The sequence below is a fragment of the Heptranchias perlo genome, chromosome 3 (assembly GCF_035084215.1).
Source record: "Heptranchias perlo isolate sHepPer1 chromosome 3, sHepPer1.hap1, whole genome shotgun sequence".
NCBI lineage: Eukaryota > Metazoa > Chordata > Chondrichthyes > Hexanchiformes > Hexanchidae > Heptranchias > Heptranchias perlo.
The window spans coordinates 8,317,255-8,334,744 of NC_090327.1; the positions used below are offsets into that span (position 1 = coordinate 8,317,255).

At 44.9% G+C, this 17,490-nt stretch overlaps 1 protein-coding gene across 1 annotated transcript in view; it reads left to right on the top strand.

Annotated features, from left to right (window-relative positions):
* laptm4b (lysosomal protein transmembrane 4 beta) overlaps nucleotides 1–17,490 on the top strand; it is an 81,714-nt gene that overhangs the window by 43,101 nt on the left and 21,123 nt on the right. Inside the window, exons 5-6 of the mRNA XM_067978009.1 lie at nucleotides 697–795; nucleotides 17,002–17,097. Of these exons, the coding sequence (XP_067834110.1) occupies nucleotides 697–795; nucleotides 17,002–17,097 (195 nt within the window). The remainder of the gene's footprint in view (nucleotides 1–696; nucleotides 796–17,001; nucleotides 17,098–17,490) is intronic.

The following is a 17,490-nucleotide window of genomic DNA, read 5'->3' on the forward strand; positions in this document are numbered from 1 at the left end:
TAACACCTCATCAGGGTCACTATTAAGAGCGAGGTGTAGTACACGATTTTCCCTAGGATATTCTCTAACATGCTGTTTAAGGAAGCAATCATTCATAACATTTACAAATCTTACTTTGTAAAAAAATTTGTAAGAAGCCCCAAAGCGTAACACCGGCAACTAGCTACAGAGGCATCTTTTTTCTCTCTAATTCAGATCTTTAAAATTCTGAAGGGTTTCAATAGGGTAGATGCAGACAAGATGTTTCCACTTGTGGGAGAGTCCAAAACTAGGGGCCATAAATATGAGATGGTCACTAATAAATCCAATAAGGAATTCAGGAGAAACTTCTTTACTCAGAGAGTGGTGAGAATGTGGAACTCGGCACCACAAGGAGTGGTTGAGGCGAATAGCAAAGTAGCCTTTAAGGGAAAGCTAGATAAATACATGAGGGAGAAAGGAATAGAAGGATATGCAGATAGGTTGAGATGAAGTAGGGAGAGAAGAGGCTCTTGTGGAGCATAAACACTGGCATAGACCTGTTGGGCTGAATAGGAACATAGGAACAGGAGTAGGCCATTCAGCCCCTCGAGCCTGCTCCGCCATTGATAAGATCATGGCTGATCTGCGATCTGACTCTAATTCTGTGTAATTCTAGATACCTCCGTGTACAAGTAGTACCAGATATCATTTGTTTTCCACATTCTGTTTCCACAGCCTGCTAATATCCCATACAAGGAGGATATTATGTCGATGAACCCAACATGCCTGGTCTTTGTTGTTCTTATGTTCATCGGTGTCATTCTGGCCTTCAAGGTAAGTTTGAACACCTGATTTATCAGACCCTGTTAACTTGGATGACTGTTGAGCTGTAAGAAAGCCGCACGAATGATGCTACCGATCTTCGCTTGGCTTTTGCATCATGTCTTAATATCCTGGCAAGTCTGCTGTTGGCAGTGATTTTGGCTGTAATGTCATAATCCATCATTTTTATGGATGATTCATAATTACAAATTTCAAGAAAGTAACCTTTTAACGACGCATACTCCTGCCAAAAGAACTGTAAACAAAAAGCCAATGACTCACCAGTTATTCGTCGTCTTTTTTAAAAATGTGCACGTATAAAAACCGTATATTTAAGATTCTGACTGGCAGCTCAGTGAAGAGCATTCCCTGCCCCTCGCACCTATTCGAAACTCGGGCGCTCGCTGCCCGCAAATTTCCAAATATTAAATGTGAGGTGATGCATTTTGGTAGATCGAATCGGGCCAGGACCTACTCCGTTAATGGTAGGGCGTTGGGGAGAGTTATAGAACAAAGAGATCTATGAGTACAGGTTCATAGCTCCTTGAAAGTGGAGTCACAGGTGGATAGGGTGGTGAAGAAGGCATTCGGCATGCTTGGTTTCATTGGTCAGAACATTGAATACAGGAGTTGGGATGTCTTGTTGAAGTTGTACAAGACATTAGTAAGGCCACACTTGGAATACTGTGTACAGTTCTGGTCACCCTATTATAGAAAGGATATTATTAAACTAGAAAGAGTGCAGAAAAGATTTACTAGGATGCTACCGGAACTTGATGGTTTGACTTATAGGGAGAGGTTGGATAGACTGAGACTTTTTTCCCTGGAGAGTAGGAGGTTTAGGGGTGATCTTATAGAAGTCTATAAAATAATGAGGGGCATAGATAAGGTAGATAGCCAAAATCTTTTCCCAAAGGTAGGGGAGTCTATTAATGAGGGGGCATAGATTTAAGGTGAGAGGGGAGAGATACAAAAGGGTCCAGAGGGGCAATTTTTTCACTCAAAGGGTGGTGAGTGTCTGGAACGAGCTGCCAGAGGCAGTAGTAGAGGCGGGTACAATTTTGTCTTTTAAAAAGCATTTGGACAGTTACATGGGTAAGATGGGTATAGAGGGATATGGGCCAAGTGCAGGCAATTGGGACTAGCTTAGTGGTATAAACTGGGCGACATGGACATGTTGGACCGAAGGGCCTGTTTCCATGTTGTAAACTTCTATGATTCTATGATTAACTTAAGTGATCAGAAAAACACGTGCCCAGGCTTTCAATTTCACTGCTGGCAGGTGAGGCCCCTCACTGGCAGCACAGACTTGGAAAATTACCCCATAGGTGCTTATTCTATGCCTCTCTTGCCCTTTTGCCACTAATGTAAACGTGACCGGCATTACCTAAGGCGTCATTTTAAAGCCAATAGTCTCAGCTTGGTTCAGTGTACAGCGCTGTTGCCTCAGCGTCAGAAGATTGTGGACCCAAGGCCCCAATTGTAGGACTTTGAGCACATAGTCTAGATTGACATCCTAGTGCAGTACGTGAGGGAGTGCTGCATTGTTGGAGGTTCCGTGTCACTCGCTAGTTGTATTATTACAAAATTTGTTAATGGCCATGTTAGAGATTGGAATGATTCCAAGGGATGCGGACCAATTAAATGGATGGATTTTAATGTGGGTAAGTATCAGGTTATAACATAGGAACAGAAACATGTGATGAGGAGGCTGAGGAGTGTGAAATATTAGGTGGGTTAAACATAGTGAGATAGGAAATATTAACAGGTTTAGCATCTTTGAAAGTAGATAAATCACCAGGCCCGGATGAAATGTATCCCAGGCTGTTAAGAGAAGCAAGGGAGGAAATAGCGGAGGCTCGGACCATCATTTTCCAATCCTCCCTGGCTACAGGCGTGGTGCTGGAGGATTGGAGGACTGCTAACGTTGTACCGTTGTTTAAAAAGGGAGCGAGGGATAGACTGAGTATTTACAGGCCAGTCAGTCTAACCTCGGTGGTGGGCAAATTATTGGAATCAATTCTAAATTGTCATTTAGAAAGGCACGAGTTAATCAAGGACAGTCAGCATGGATTTGTTAAGGGCAGGTCGTGTCTGACTAACTTGATCGAATTTTTTTGAGGAGGTAACAAGGAGGGTCGATGAGGGTAACTCGTTTGATGCAGTGTACATGGATTTTAGCAAGGCTTTTGACAAGGTCCCACATGGCAGACTGGTCAAAAAAGTAAAAGCCCATGGAATCCAAGGGAAAGTGGCAAGTTTAATCCAAAATTGGCTCAGTGGCAGGAAGCAAAGGGTAATAGCTGACGGGTGTTTTTGCGACTGGAAGGCTGTTTCCAGTGGGGTTCTGCAAGGCTCAGTACTAGGTCCCTTGCTTTTTGTGATATATATTAATGGTTTATATTTGAATGTTGGGGGCTTGATGAAGAAGTTTGCAGATGATACAAAAATTGGCCATGCAGTTGATATTGAGGAGGAAAGCTGTAGACTGCAGAAAGATATCAATGGACTGGCCAGGTAGGCAGAAAAGTGGCAAATGGAATTCAATCCAGAGAAGTGTGAGGTAATGCATTTGGGGAGGGCAAACTAGGCAAGGGAATACACAATAAATGGGAGGATACTGAGAGGTGTAAAGGAAGAGAGGGACCTTGGAGTGCATGTCCACAGATCCCTGTCGATATCCGGACAGGCAGATAAGATGGTTAAAAAGGCATACGGGATACTTTCCTTTATTAGCTGAGGCACAGAATATAAGAGCAGTTATGCTAGAACTGTATAAAACATTGGTTTGGCCACAGCTTGAGTACTGAGTACAGTTCTGGTCATGACATTACAGGAAAGATGTGATTGCACTAGAGAGGTTACAGAGGAGATTTACGAGGCTATTGCTAGGACTGGAGAATTTTAGCTATGAGAAAAGATTGGAAAAGCTGGGGTTGTTTTCTTTGGAACAAAATAGGCTGAGGGGAGATTTAATTGAAGTATATTAAATTATAACGGGACTAGATAGAGTGGATAGGGAGGACCTATTTCCCTTAGCAGTGGGGTCAGTGACCAGGGGGCATAGTTTTAAAATAATTGGCAGAAGGATTAGAGGGGAGCTGAGGAGAATTTTTTTCACCCAGAGGGTGGTGGGGGTCTGGAACTCACTGCCTGAAAGGGTGGGAGAGGCAGAAACCCTCATCACATTTAAAAAGTACTTCGATGTGCACTTGAAGTGCCGTAACCTACAGGGCTACGGACCAAGTGCTGGAAAGTGGAATTAAGCTGGATAGCTCTTTTTCGACCAGCACGGACACAATGGGCCGAACGGCTTCCTTCTGTGCCATAACTTTCTATGATTCTATGACTCTGTGTACATGATAAAGGATGTCTAATAGCAAAAGTGGAAAAACGTTGACCTTTGAGTGAAAGTATTCAGTCAGTGTGATGCTATTGTTGATCCTGTACAGAGATGCCTTTCAAGGGCATTTGCCTGTAAGTTGAAGTAAGTTAATCTAACCTTGTATAAATCTTTGATGACGCAACACTTAGAGTATTATCTTCTGAAGGACATTGATGTTTTAGGAGGGTTCAGAGAAGAGCAACAATGATTATTTCAAAGCAAGAGACTAATTTATAGACAGACTCTCCGCCTGAACTTGTTTTCATTAGAGAAAAGAAGAGGAGACATAACCCAGGTTTTTAGAGGTTGGTGAGTAATGGCTTATTTAGATATAAGTAGACTACTTAAATTGGATTATAAGCACAAGGCTAAAAGATACGAGTACAAAATTAACAAGCTACAAGCAAAACTAGAATAATTTTCACACAATGTGTTTGAATAGCCACTCAACTGAAGTAGTTAATGGTGTCAATCAAAGCCGTTTAATGGTTAGGAATGGGATTAAGAACATAAGAAATAGGAACAGGAGTAGCGCGTATGGCCCCTCAAACCTGCTCCCCCATTTAATAAGATCATGGCTATTCTTCTACCTCAACTCCACATTCCCGCCCAATCCCCATATCCCTTAGAGTCCAAAAATCAATCTATCGATCTCAGTCTTGAATATATTCAACGACTGAGCATCCACAGCCCCCTGGGGTTGAGGATTCCAAATATTCACAACCCTCTGAGTGAAGAAATTTTTCCTCATCTCAGTCCTAAATGGCCTGCCCCTTATCTTGAGACTATGACCTGAGTTCAAGACTCTCCAGCCAGGGGAAACAGCCTCTCAGCATCTACGCTGTCAAGCCCTCTAAGAATTTCATACATTTCAATGAGACCACCTCTCATTCTTCTAAACTCCAGAGAGTAAAGGCCCATTCTACTCAATCTCTCCTCATAGGAAAACCCTCTCATCCCAGGAATCAATCTAGTGAACCTTCGTTGCACTCCCTCTAAGGCAAGTATATCCTTCCTTAGGTAAGGAGACCAAAACTGTACACCGTACTCCAGATATGGTCTCACCAGAGCCCTATATAATTGCAGCAAGACTTCCTTACTCTTATACTCCAACTCCCTTGCTATAAAGGCCAACATTCCATTTGTCTTCTTAATTGCTTGCTGTATCGTTTTTTATTCATTCATGGGATGTGGGCGTCGCTGGCGAGGCCGGCATTTATTGCCCATCCCTAATTGCCCTTGAGAAGGTGGTGGTGAGCCGCCTTCTTGAACCGCTGCAGTCCGTGTGGTGAAGGTTCTCCCACAGTGCTGTTAGGAAGGGACTTCCAGGATTTTGACCCAGCGACGATGAAGGAACGGCGATATATTTCCAAGTCAGGATGGTGTGTGACTTGGAGGGGGAACGTGCAGATGGTGTTGTTCCCATGTGCCTGCTGCTCTTGTCCTTCTAGGTGGTAGAGGTCGCGGGTTTGAGAGGTGCTGTCGAAGAAGCCTTGGCGAGTTGCTGCAGTGCATCCTGTGGATGGTACACACTGCAGCCACAGTGCGCTGGTGGTGAAGGGAGTGAATGTTTAGGGTGGTGGATGGGGTGCCAATCAAGCGGGCTGCTTTATCTTGGATGGTGTCGAGCTTCTTGAGTGTTGTTGGAGCTGCACTCATCCAAGCAAGTGAAGAGTATTCCATCACACTCCTGACTTGTGCCTTGTAGATGGTGGAAAGGCTTTGGGGAGTCAGGAGGTGAGTCACTCGCTGCAGAATACCCAGCCTCTGACCTGCTCTCATAGCCACAGTATTTATATGGCTGGTCCAGTTAAGTTTCTGGTCAATGGTGACCCCCAGGATGTTGATGGTGGGGGATTCGGCGATGGTAATGCCGTTGAATGTCAAGGGGAGGTGGTTAGACACTCTCTTGTTGGAGATGATCATTGCCTGGCACTTATCTGGCGCGAATGTTACTTGCCACTTATGAGCCCAAGCCTGGATGTTGTCCAGGTCTTGCTGCATGCGGGCATGGACTGCTTCATTATTTGAGGGGTTGCAAATGGAACTGAATGCTGTGCAATCATCAGCAAACATCCCCATTTCTGACGTTATGACGGAGGGAAGGTCATTGATGAAGCAGCTGAAGATGGTTGGGCCTAGGACACTGCCTTGAGGAACTCCTGCAGCAATGTCCTGGGGCTGAGATGATTGGCCTCCAACAACCACTACCATCTTCCTTTGCGCTAGGTATGACTCCAGCCACTGGAGAGTTTTCCCCCTGATTCCCATTGACTTCAATTTTACTAGGGCTCCTTGGTGCCACATTCGGTCAAATGCTGCCTTGATGTCAAGGGCAGTCACTCTCACCTCATCTCTGGAATTCAGCTCTTTTGTCCATGTTTGGACCAAGGCTGTAATGAGGTCTGGAGCCGAGTGGTCCTGGCGGAACCCAAACTGGGCATCGGTGAGCAGGTTATTGGTGAGTAAGTGCCGCTTGATAGCACTGTCGATGACACCTTCCATCACTTTGCTAATGATTGAGAGTAGACTGATGGGGCGGTAATTGGCCGGATTGGATTTGTCCTGCTTTTTGTGGACAGGACATACCTGGGCAATTTTCCACATTCAGGTAGATGCCAGTGTTGTAGCTGTACTGGAACACGTTAACTGTTTGTGATTCTTGTACAAGGACACCCAAATCCCTCTGACTAACATCATTTCTTAGTCGCTAACCTTTTAAAAAAATATTCTGCTTTTCTATTCTTCCTGCCAAAGTGAATAATTTCACATTTCCCCACATTATATTCCATCTGCCACCTTCTCGCCCACTCACTTAACCTCTTTATATCCCTTTGCAGACTCTTTGTGAGCTCCTCACAGCTTACTTTTCCCCCAGCTTTGTATCATCAGCAAACTTGGATACATTACACTCGGTCTCTTCATCTAAGTCATTAATATAGATTGTAAATAGCTGAGGCCCAAGCACCGATCCTTGCGACACTCCACTAGTTACAGCCTGCTAACCCGAAAATGATCCGTTTATCCCTACACTCTGTTTTCTGTTCATTAACCAATTCTCAATCAATGCTAACATATTACCCCCAACCCCTTGAGCCCTAATCTTGTGTAACAACCTCTTGTGTGGCACCTTATCAAATGCCTTTTGAAAATCCAATTAAGTGGTCTAAAGTACAAATAGAGATGATTGAATGTCATGTGGACTGTTGGGTTCCTCAGCTGCTGGGAACGTAGATGTGTTCGGAACATAGGAACAGGAGTAGGCCATTCAGCCCCTCATGCCTGCTCCGCCATTTGATAAGATCCTGGCTGATCTGTGATCTAACTCCATATACCTGCCTTTGGCCCATATCCCTTAATACCTTGGGTCGCCAAAAAGCTATCTATCTCAGATTTAAATTTAGCAATTGAGCTAGTATCAATTGCCGTTTGCAGAAGAGAGTTCCAAACTTCTACCACCCTGTGTGTGTAGAAATGTTTTCTAATCTCGCTCCTGAAAGGTCTGGCTCTAATTTTTAGACTGTGCCCCCTGTGCCACCAGGTTAAGGATCAGTAATGCTGGATGTAGAGTTTTTAGGTATTTTGTCCTTTTACTTGATTTGCCTTTGAGAGGAACTTTGCAGTAATTTTCCTCAGGAAACTAAATGTGTTGGATAGAGACTCCATTACTGGATGGAAGTCTGTGTAAAGAACATTCTTGATTAGTCTAATGGCCTTTTCTCATCCCATACTTTCGAAGCTTCTATAACTGAAATTTACTTTCGAATTCCAATTTAATAATTCAGAGCTTTTAACTTCACTGAAGTCTAATGCTGTTAGACTATTTTTTTAAGCGACAGAGTCCAGACAAACAAGTGCATCACAAGTCTTTTCCCGCTCGTTTATAAAACACCATGTAAATGACGTAACTTGTATCGAAATGCATCATCGTATAATTTGCACGTGATATCAAACTGGTTAAAATGTCGCACAACTTTTCTGGATATTCTTCCCCTCAAATAAAAAAAAAACAGTTTTGCAGACATATTGTTCATGAGCGCACTACCCCTTTAAAACGACCCCCTTTAAATCCTAATACTGACTGTAGAACATTAGAGGGAAAAGAGGTAGATAATGCAAAGGAAGTGTTTTTATTTCTAAAACTATTAATGGAAGTGGAGCAGAAATGCTATTGCAATTTTCAAAGATTCAGTAACACATTTCTGTAGCTTCATCCTGCTTTTTATAATGTTCAGGTTTTATTCTTCCCACGTACCACAGCAGGAGATTTTCTTTTTAGGATTTGAAAATATTTATATATATATTCGAAGCTGCCAAAGAAAATTAATAGTCAGTGCATTAAACTGATGTTAAAGGAATTGGAATCAACACAATTCAAGGGATAATATTGTTGCTGGCTGCTTGTAAAGGTTTTCTAGTGCTGGTTACTGGACTCGAGCCCTCTTAAGATCATTACAGTAGAGTCTCAGGATATGAAGATTGATGTAGTCTGCCAGACTGTGATGCTTTTATCAGATTGGACTGTACATTAAATAGCAGCAGAGATTGATCCATGAATACTTTGAATTAGAAAAGTGTGCATCGGAGAATTTTTTGTACGGAGATGAAAAGGAAAACCACAACTGAAGGAAATCTAAAGTATAAACAGAAAATGAAGCAAGTCCACAGCAAGGCAGTCAGTATCTGAAAGAGAAGGCTAGGCCAACACCGTCAACTGAGATCTTTCAAGCTCTGATGAAGAGTCCCATCCAAAATAGGAACATAGGAATTGCCAGACGAAGGAAGACCAAGGTCCATCTAGTTCGCCTTCGACCAAAACTGGTGCATAAGAACATATAAGAAATAGGAGCAGGAGTAGGCCATACGGCCCCTCGAGCCTGCCCCGCCATTCAATCAGATCATGGCTGATCTTCGACCTCAACTCCACTTTCTCTCCCGATCCCCATTTCCCTTGAGTCCAAAAATCTATCGATCTCAGCCTTGAATATACTCAATGACTGAGCATCCACAGCCCTCTGGGGTAGAGAATGCCAAAGGTTCACAACCCTCTGAGTGAAGAAATTCCTCCTCATCTCAGTCCTAAATCGCCCACCCCTTATCCTGAGACTATGCCCCCCTAGGTCTAGACTCTCCAGCCAGGGGAAACAGCCTCTCAGCATCTACCCTGTCAAACCCTCTCAGAATCTTAAGCGCTTCAATGAGATCACCTCTCGTTCTTCTAAACTCTGAGAGTATAGGCCCATCCTACTCTTATCTCTCCTCATAGGACAACACTCTCATCCCAGGAATTAATCTAGTCTCATGGTACAATGATAATAGAGTTGTTGACTAATCATAGAAATCAATCTCCTAATCAATAAGCCTACAACAGACTCCGATATGACACGAGGATAATCCCCAGTGGTGGAAAGCTTTGGCAACCATAGGTCCAAAGTCGCCCTTTTCCTTCCAAGCATGTTACACTCACCGCACGTCATGTCACAAATCGCGCATATACTGTATCCCAAAATGTTATTTTCTGAAGGAAATCTATCTAATTTGCATATTAACCTTTCCCTTTCAGCTGCTGATTGCTTTGCTCTACATTTCTTGTTTGTATGTTAGTAATTTTATACAGGTAGCTTTGATCAGATTAATCAAGCTAATTTTATTCTTAATTTTCAGTTTTACAAGGTAGTAATCTCAGTGGGAGGTTCAGACAATGTTGTCAACTATCCCTGGAATATAAACGGTTAAGGGGTGATTTGATTCATGATTTTGAAACGAATTGATAGAGGAGAGAGAGACAAACTTTTTCCGCTGGTGGGGGAGTCTAGGACAAGGGGACATAACCTTAAAATCAGAGCCAGGCCATTCAGGAGAGAAGTTAGGAAACACTTCTTCAAGCAAAGGGTGGTAGAAGTGTGGAACTCTCTCCCACAAAAAAGCAGTAGCTGCTAGCTCAATTAATCATTTTAAATCCGAGATCAATAAATTTTTGCTAGCCAAGGGTATTATGGGATATGGAGCCAAGACGAGTAAATGGAGTTAGGATACAGATCAGCCATGATCTCAGTAAATGGTGGAACAGGCTCGAGGGGCTGAATGGCCTACACATGTTCGTATATGAGCACTTTGAGCAGCTTACAACCACCGCCTGAAGCTTGAGTTCGATTATAATTTATAATATATAAATGGTCTACGTTTTATGAGCCCTCCTTAGAGTCACCCAGTGGAATTGGTAAGAGGATTGACTGTTGAGATACAATATTATTTCATGCGAAAAATATTCTAAAGTGTTCAAACTCTTTGCGGGTGAAATTGGACGACTACAGTAGTGTGAAATAGTGAGTCAGCAGCCCATTTTATACCGTGCCCAGTTTCCTTTTCCATTGACTTGGGCCGCCGATTGAATGTTTTGCGGTTCTGGTGTAAATCGATTTCACCCCCTGTGTCTCACTGGGTCACTGAGTTGCATATCGTACGGCTCCATGTAAAAAGTATTTGATTTTGATTTTGAGGTTTGGTTGGGGGTGCGTTGTGTGGAGGAGATACCAGACACTAGTCTATTTTGGTCGATAGTGTAAAGTGAATGCAGGAAATGCTCATTTTCTTTTGGTTTTAGGGAAGGAACGGTCGTGCTGTGGGTGCGGTATTATAGTGGTCATGGTCCTGGACTAGTAAACCAGAGGTCATGAGTTCAAATCCCACCATGGCAATCTGTGAAATTGAATTCAGTATATCTGGTGATTTGGTAGAGATAAAATGAACATGAAAGTTACCAGATTGTTGGAAAAGCCCAACTGGTTCACAAATGCCCTTCAATGAATGGTGCCTGCTGTTCATACCTGGAGTGGCCTCCGTGTGACCCCATTCCCACGCTATGTGGTTTCAGATTATTATCTGAATGGTGATAGATTGGGAAAAGGGGAGGTGCAACGAGACCTGGGTGTCCTTGTACACCAGTCGCTGAAAGCAAGCATTCAGCTGCAGCAAGCAGTTAGGAAGGCAAATGGTATGTTGACCTTCATTGCAAGAGGATTTGAGTACAGGAACAGGAATGTCTTACTGCAGTTGTACAGGGCCTTGGTGAGACCACATCTGGAGTATTGTGTGCCGTTTTGGTCTCCTTATCTGAGGAAGGATGTCCTTGCCATGGAGGGAGTGCAACGAAGGTTTGCCCAGACTGATTCCAGGAATGGCAGGACTGACGTATGAGGAGAGATTGGGTCGACAAGGCCTATATTCACTAGAGTTTAAAAGAACGAGAGGTGATCTCATCGAAACATATAAAATTCTAACAGGACTGGACAGACTAGATGCAGGGAGGATGTTCCCGATGGCTGGGGAGTCCAGAACCAGGGGTCACAGTCTCTGGATACGGGGTATGCCATTTAGAACAGAGATGAGGAGAAATTTCTTCACTCAGAAGGTGGTGAACCTGTGGAATTCTGTACCACAGAAGGCAGTGGAGGCCAAGTCATTAGATGTATTCAAGAAGGAGATAGATATATTTCTTAATGCTAAAGGGATCAAGGGATATGGGGAAAAAGCGGGAACAGGGTACTGAGTTAGACGATCAGCCATGATCATTTTGAATGGCGGAGCAGGCCTGAAGGGCCGAATGGCCTACTCTTGCTCCTATTTTCTATGATTCTATGACTCTTAATATTCTCTGGAGTGCCCCAGCAAGCCCCTGAGTTCTAACATCACCACCACCTCCTCAGGGTACAAGAGATGGGCAATAAATGGAGCCTTGTAAAAATAGTCTGTGTTGTGCACATCCTAGAGCAAATTTTAAAAAAAATTATGGAGGATGCTCGTTGGAATCTGCTTCTTTAGGCATTTGTACTTTGCAAGGGCTCACTGAACTGCTTGGGTTAACAGCTCTGCCCCATGTCACTGGGAATAAAGCATTTTAGGGAAAGCTAGATAAACACGTGAGGGAGAAAGGAATAGAAGGATATACGATAGGTCGTCAATCTGAAACATTGGGCAGCATTTTAGCACCCGCTATCGGGTGCGTTCCTGGGGGGGGGGGGCCTCGAAAATCGGGGAATCCCGGAGCGGGACCGGAGCCCGCCCCGAACCCGCGCACTTCCGGGTTCCTCGCTGACGCGCTGGCGTGTGCGCGCAGCCCCCGCTGGTAGGAATCCCGCAGGCAATTAAAGCCAGCGGGATGCCACTTGAAAGTATTTATTTGCCTTGTTCAGGTCATTAACTGACCTGATTAAGGGATTATGTGAGGAGGGGTGGGATTTTAGAGCAAACTGGGACTGTTTCCCACCCTGGGGGTAACACTCCCAGTTCAAGTGGACCTGTTACAGCCATCAGCCTGTGGCAGCTGCAAAGGTCCATTTGACAGGTGGGGGGGGGGGCGGGGAGACCCTCACTCATTGCAGGAGGCCACTCTGTCACTTGGGACAAAGTTTGGCCTCCACCACCCTCCTCCTGACAATCAAAGTCACCAACTTACACACTTACCCCGGTGTCCAGACACATGTACCTACCTTGTGGACCCCCTCAGATGTACATCTTCCGGATGGGGGCCGCCGTAGCTGCAGTCATGACCTCCTCGGAGGACGAACAGCATCACCAGCCTCGCCGGCCACTCCGTCTACCTGTGTCTCGTGGAGCTCCACAACACAGTGCTGTGACACATCCACCTGCACAGCAGGAGGGAGGGCAACCGCAGAGAGAGATGCGTCGCAGAGGGCACTACCCTCGCCACAGGGTCCACAGACCGAGGCTCAGCTTCCTGGACCTCTCTGAGCAGCAGTGCACACGGAGGCTCAGAGTCACTCGACATGTAGTCGTGGACATCTGCAGCCTCCTTCATGCCGAGCTGGTCCTGGCTGGCCCGAGCACCATCTTCTTACCTGTCGCTGTCAAAGTCACCACTGCCCTCAACAACTTCTCCTCCGCATCCTTCCAGGGTGCCACCGGGGACATCGCCGACGTCTCTGTCGTCTTCACAAAAGAGCTCTTCAAATACACCTACACCCACTCTGCAGTGACACAATGGGTGGCATCAGTTGTGGGTCTTCATAGTGATCCTCAGGAGAGGGCATTATTGCACAAACCAGACAAGATTCGCGAAGACATGGCAGTAGTGGTGCCAATATAATATGTAATGTGAGTCGGTCAGAAATTCAATATAAGTAACAACCATGACAAACCCTCAAACACCCTTGTGCATCCCCTTCATGCTCACGACACGTTTGCCTTACGCTGCCTACTGCACATATGTGATGCATGCCCTGTGGCTGCAGCACAGGTAGTGGCAGGTTGAGTGAGGCTGGCTGTGAAAGAGATGCACGAGAGGGTGAGTATGAGATAGAGCCATGAGATTGTATGAGGATTGGGTTGAGTGGTAGTGGTGGGATGAGTACTGACGAGGTGAGTAAGTGCAGGTAAGATGAGGATGAGGTTTGAGTGGGTATGAGGGGTGATGTGACAGAGTAGTGTTGACAGTGCTGAAGGAGATGTGGGGTGGGGGCAGTGATGTGGCAGACGGAGTGTAGGGGAAAGAGTAAGTGTACTCACTTTGGCTGACCTACTGAGGTCATTGGAGCGCCTCCTGCACTGTATGCAGGTGGGCGATATGTTGGTGGTGCAGGTGACCTCCTCTGCCACCTCGAGCCAGGCCTTCCTGGTGGCAGAGGCAGGCTGCATCCTCCCGCACGCCGGGGGGAAGATCTCTGTCCTCCCCCTCCTCCTCACCCCATGTGTTGATACCTGGAATGAGGCATCATTAAACTGGGAGCAGCCTTCCCCCTGGGCTGCTCCATGCTGTAATTTTTCCTATTTCCTGCAGCATCAGTCAGTGGAGGACTGCCCCTTTAAATAGAGCTCCTCCAGCTGACAGATCTTACTGCGCATGCGCAGTCTGCCCGCCGCGCAGCTTAGCAGCGGGGAACCCGGAGGAGCAGGTAGGTGGATCCAATCAGCCTACGATCGCACGGGGAGCTGACTCATTTCGCCGGGCGCGTTACCCACGCGCCCAATCGACCCCCGCCGCGAACCCGCAGCCCTGGTAACATCGGGCCCATTAACTCTGTTTCTCTCTCCAAAGATGCTGCCTGACCTGCTAAGCATTTCCAGCATTTTCTGTTTTTATTTTAGACAGTTGTGCTGCTAGGATTAGATAAAGAAGGGTGAGAGGAGGCTCGTGTGGAGCATAAACACCAGCATGGACCAGTTGGGCTGAATGGCCTGTTTCTGTGCTGTACATTCTACGTAAGATGAAAGTTGGAATCTAGTGATCAGTGCAAACTGTTTTAAGGTGTATCAACCCTTAGCAGCTGTGAAAGGAGAGCTGACATTCTCCACTCATTGTTTTTTTAACCCCCCACATGCTGTGCAATTGTAAACCAGCGATGGAAATTGGGGAGAAGGTAAATCCTGAATTGCTTAAAAGTGAGACGAGAGATCTCTTAATAAAAGGAAAATATATCAGACAAGTTAGTTAAACTAAAGGAGGACAAAATGCTAGGACCATGCTATGGATACACCAAGCTGTCTGATAACTCCTGCTTCAAAGTGCAGGAGTGAATATCCAGGTAAGGATGGCGTCTGAAATAAAAACAGAAAATGCAGGAAAACACTCAGCAGGTCAGGAGAGAGAGAGACAGAGTTAACGATTCAGGTCAATGACCCATCATCGGAACTGGAAGGGTAGTGGAAGCAGATTCATTAATAACTTTCAAAAGGGAATTGGATAAATGGTAAAAAGTTTAAAATAAAAGGCACTTTACCTCAATGCATGAGACATTCGTAACAAGATGGATGAATTAATGGCATAAATAGAGATAAATGGGTTTGATCTAGTAGCCATTGCAACGTGACCAAGGTTGGGAACTAAATATTCCGGGGTACTTGACGTTTTGAAAAGATAGGCAAAATGAAAAAGCTGGGGGGTAGCCCTGATAATAAAGGATGACATAAGAACAGTAGTGAGAAAGGATCTTAACTCGGAAGATCAGGTAGTAGAATCAGTATGGGTGGGAGATAAGAAATAACAAAGGGCAGAAAACACTGGTGGGAATAGTCTATAGGCCCGCTAACAGTAGCTATACCGTTGGGACAGAGATCAAGAAATAGTAGGAGCTCGTAACAAAGGTAATGCAGTAATTGTGGAGGACTTTAATCTTCATATAGATTGGGCTAATTCCATGAATGAATAATATAAAAATATTGTACAGGGCTTTGGTGAGACCACACCTGGAGCACTGTGTACAGTTTTGGTTTCCTTACCTAAGGAAGGATATATTTACTTTAGAGGTGGTGCAACAAAGGTTCACTGGATTGATTCCTGGATTGAGAGGGTTGACCTATGAGGAGAGATTGGGTAGAATGGGCCTATATTCTCTGGAGTTTAAAAGAATGAGAGGTGACTTCATTGGTTCGTAAAAAATTCTTAGAGGGCTTGATAGAGTAGATGCTGAGAGGCTGTTTCCCCTGGCTGGAGAGTCTCGAACTAGGGGGCATAGTCGCAGGATAAGGGGTGGGCGATTTAGGACTTAGATGAGGAGGCATTTCTTCACCCAGAGGGTTTTGAATGTTTGGAATTCTCTACCCCAGAGGGCTGTGGGTGCTCAGTCATTGAGTATATTCAAGACTGAGAGCGATGGATTTTTGGACTCTAGGGGAATCAAGGGATATGGGGTCGGGTGGGAAAGTGGAGTTGAGTTTGAAGATCAGCCATGATCTTATTGAATGGCAGAGCAGGCTCGAGGGGCTGTATGGCCTACTCCTGCTCCTATTTCTTATGTTCTTATATTTGAAGGGGGAGTATTTACACGGCTGTGAGGAATGAGCAGGGGCGTGGGACTAATTGGATAGATTTTGCAAAGAGCCGGCACAGATATGATGGGCCGAATGGCTGTCTCATTCCATGATTCTATGTTAGAGATGAACAGTTTTTAAGCAAGTGCAGAGCCAGGGAAAAAGGCCTGGGGTGGGTGGTAGGAAAAGGACAAAGGGGAAGGTGTGTGATAGGGTGGAGGGCGGGAGTGATCAAATGACAAAAGGGATGATGGTGCGAGGCGAAAGGGGGTGGCATTGGGACAAGTAAAGAAACAAAAGACGGGTCCAGAGGAGGTGTAAATGATTACAGCAGACTTGCAGAGGGGGATGGAAGCGTGGGAGATCCGGCAAAGAGGAGAAAGCTCCCATGGGAATAAAGGCAGTTAGACCCCAGGGATGCAGACCACTCTCCGCCCATGCACCGAAAGGGGAACCCCCCCCCAAACACCAGCCTGCACCTCCTCCACTCCCAGTGGCTCTGCTGCAGCCGTCCTGCATTACCAGCACCTGCTGTCTGAGATTATGGGAGCAGTGGTTGAGATCTAAAGCATCTGCCCTGGCAGTGATGCTTCCCATGTTCAAAAAGCCAAATGGACTTTCTCACCTTATGAATTGTAAACAATTTTACAACACCAAGTTATAGTCCAGCAATTTTATTTTAAATTCACAAGCTTTCGGAGGCTTCCTCCTTCGTCAGGTGAACGATGTGAAAATCACATCGTTCACCTGACGAAGGAGGAAGCCTCCGAAAGCTTGTGAATTTAAAATAAAATTGCTGGACTATAACTTGGTGTTGTAAAATTGTTTACAATTGTCAACCCCAGTCCATCACCGGCATCTCCACATCACCTTATGAATAACAGACGTTGAAAGGATCAATTTGAAAACCAAAGACTGTAAATATTGAAAATAATCTGACACAGGATTTTTGGACTAATTTGTTATCTCTTATTCCATTGGGTCTGTCAAAGTTGTGTAACACAGCATACAGTAATGAAGCAAAGATTGGGATATTAATTAATACATCAATCTTCTGTACTTTATAGGCTTACCTAATTGGCTGTGTCTGGAACTGCTACAGGTACATCAATGGCAGGCATTCGTCGGACGTTTTAGTCTATATCACCACCAATGACACTGCGGTAAGCATAAACAAACTAAACAGGTTCACATTTTAGTTGTGGAATTGATCCCGTCAAGGTTGTATTAATATTTTGGCTTTAATTTCTTTTCAATTTGCATTTTTTCCTATTCGCTTTTCTCCTCGAGGAGAACATTTTCCTGATCACAATTCCCTCTTAGCTCGGAAGGTAGACGGGAGAACCACAATTTCCTTCCTAGGTGACGCACCATTGGGTGAAATTTGAACAAGCCAAAAATTTGCTCTATTACATTTCTGTTTCATGAACGTGTGTCGTTTGTTCAATGGTCTGGAAGTGTTATCAGCAATATTTGTAACAAGTAACTCATCTCTCCCAGGGGGCAGCCATGCCTCTTGAACAGTAGACAAACTCTTGGTTCCCTGTGGATCATTA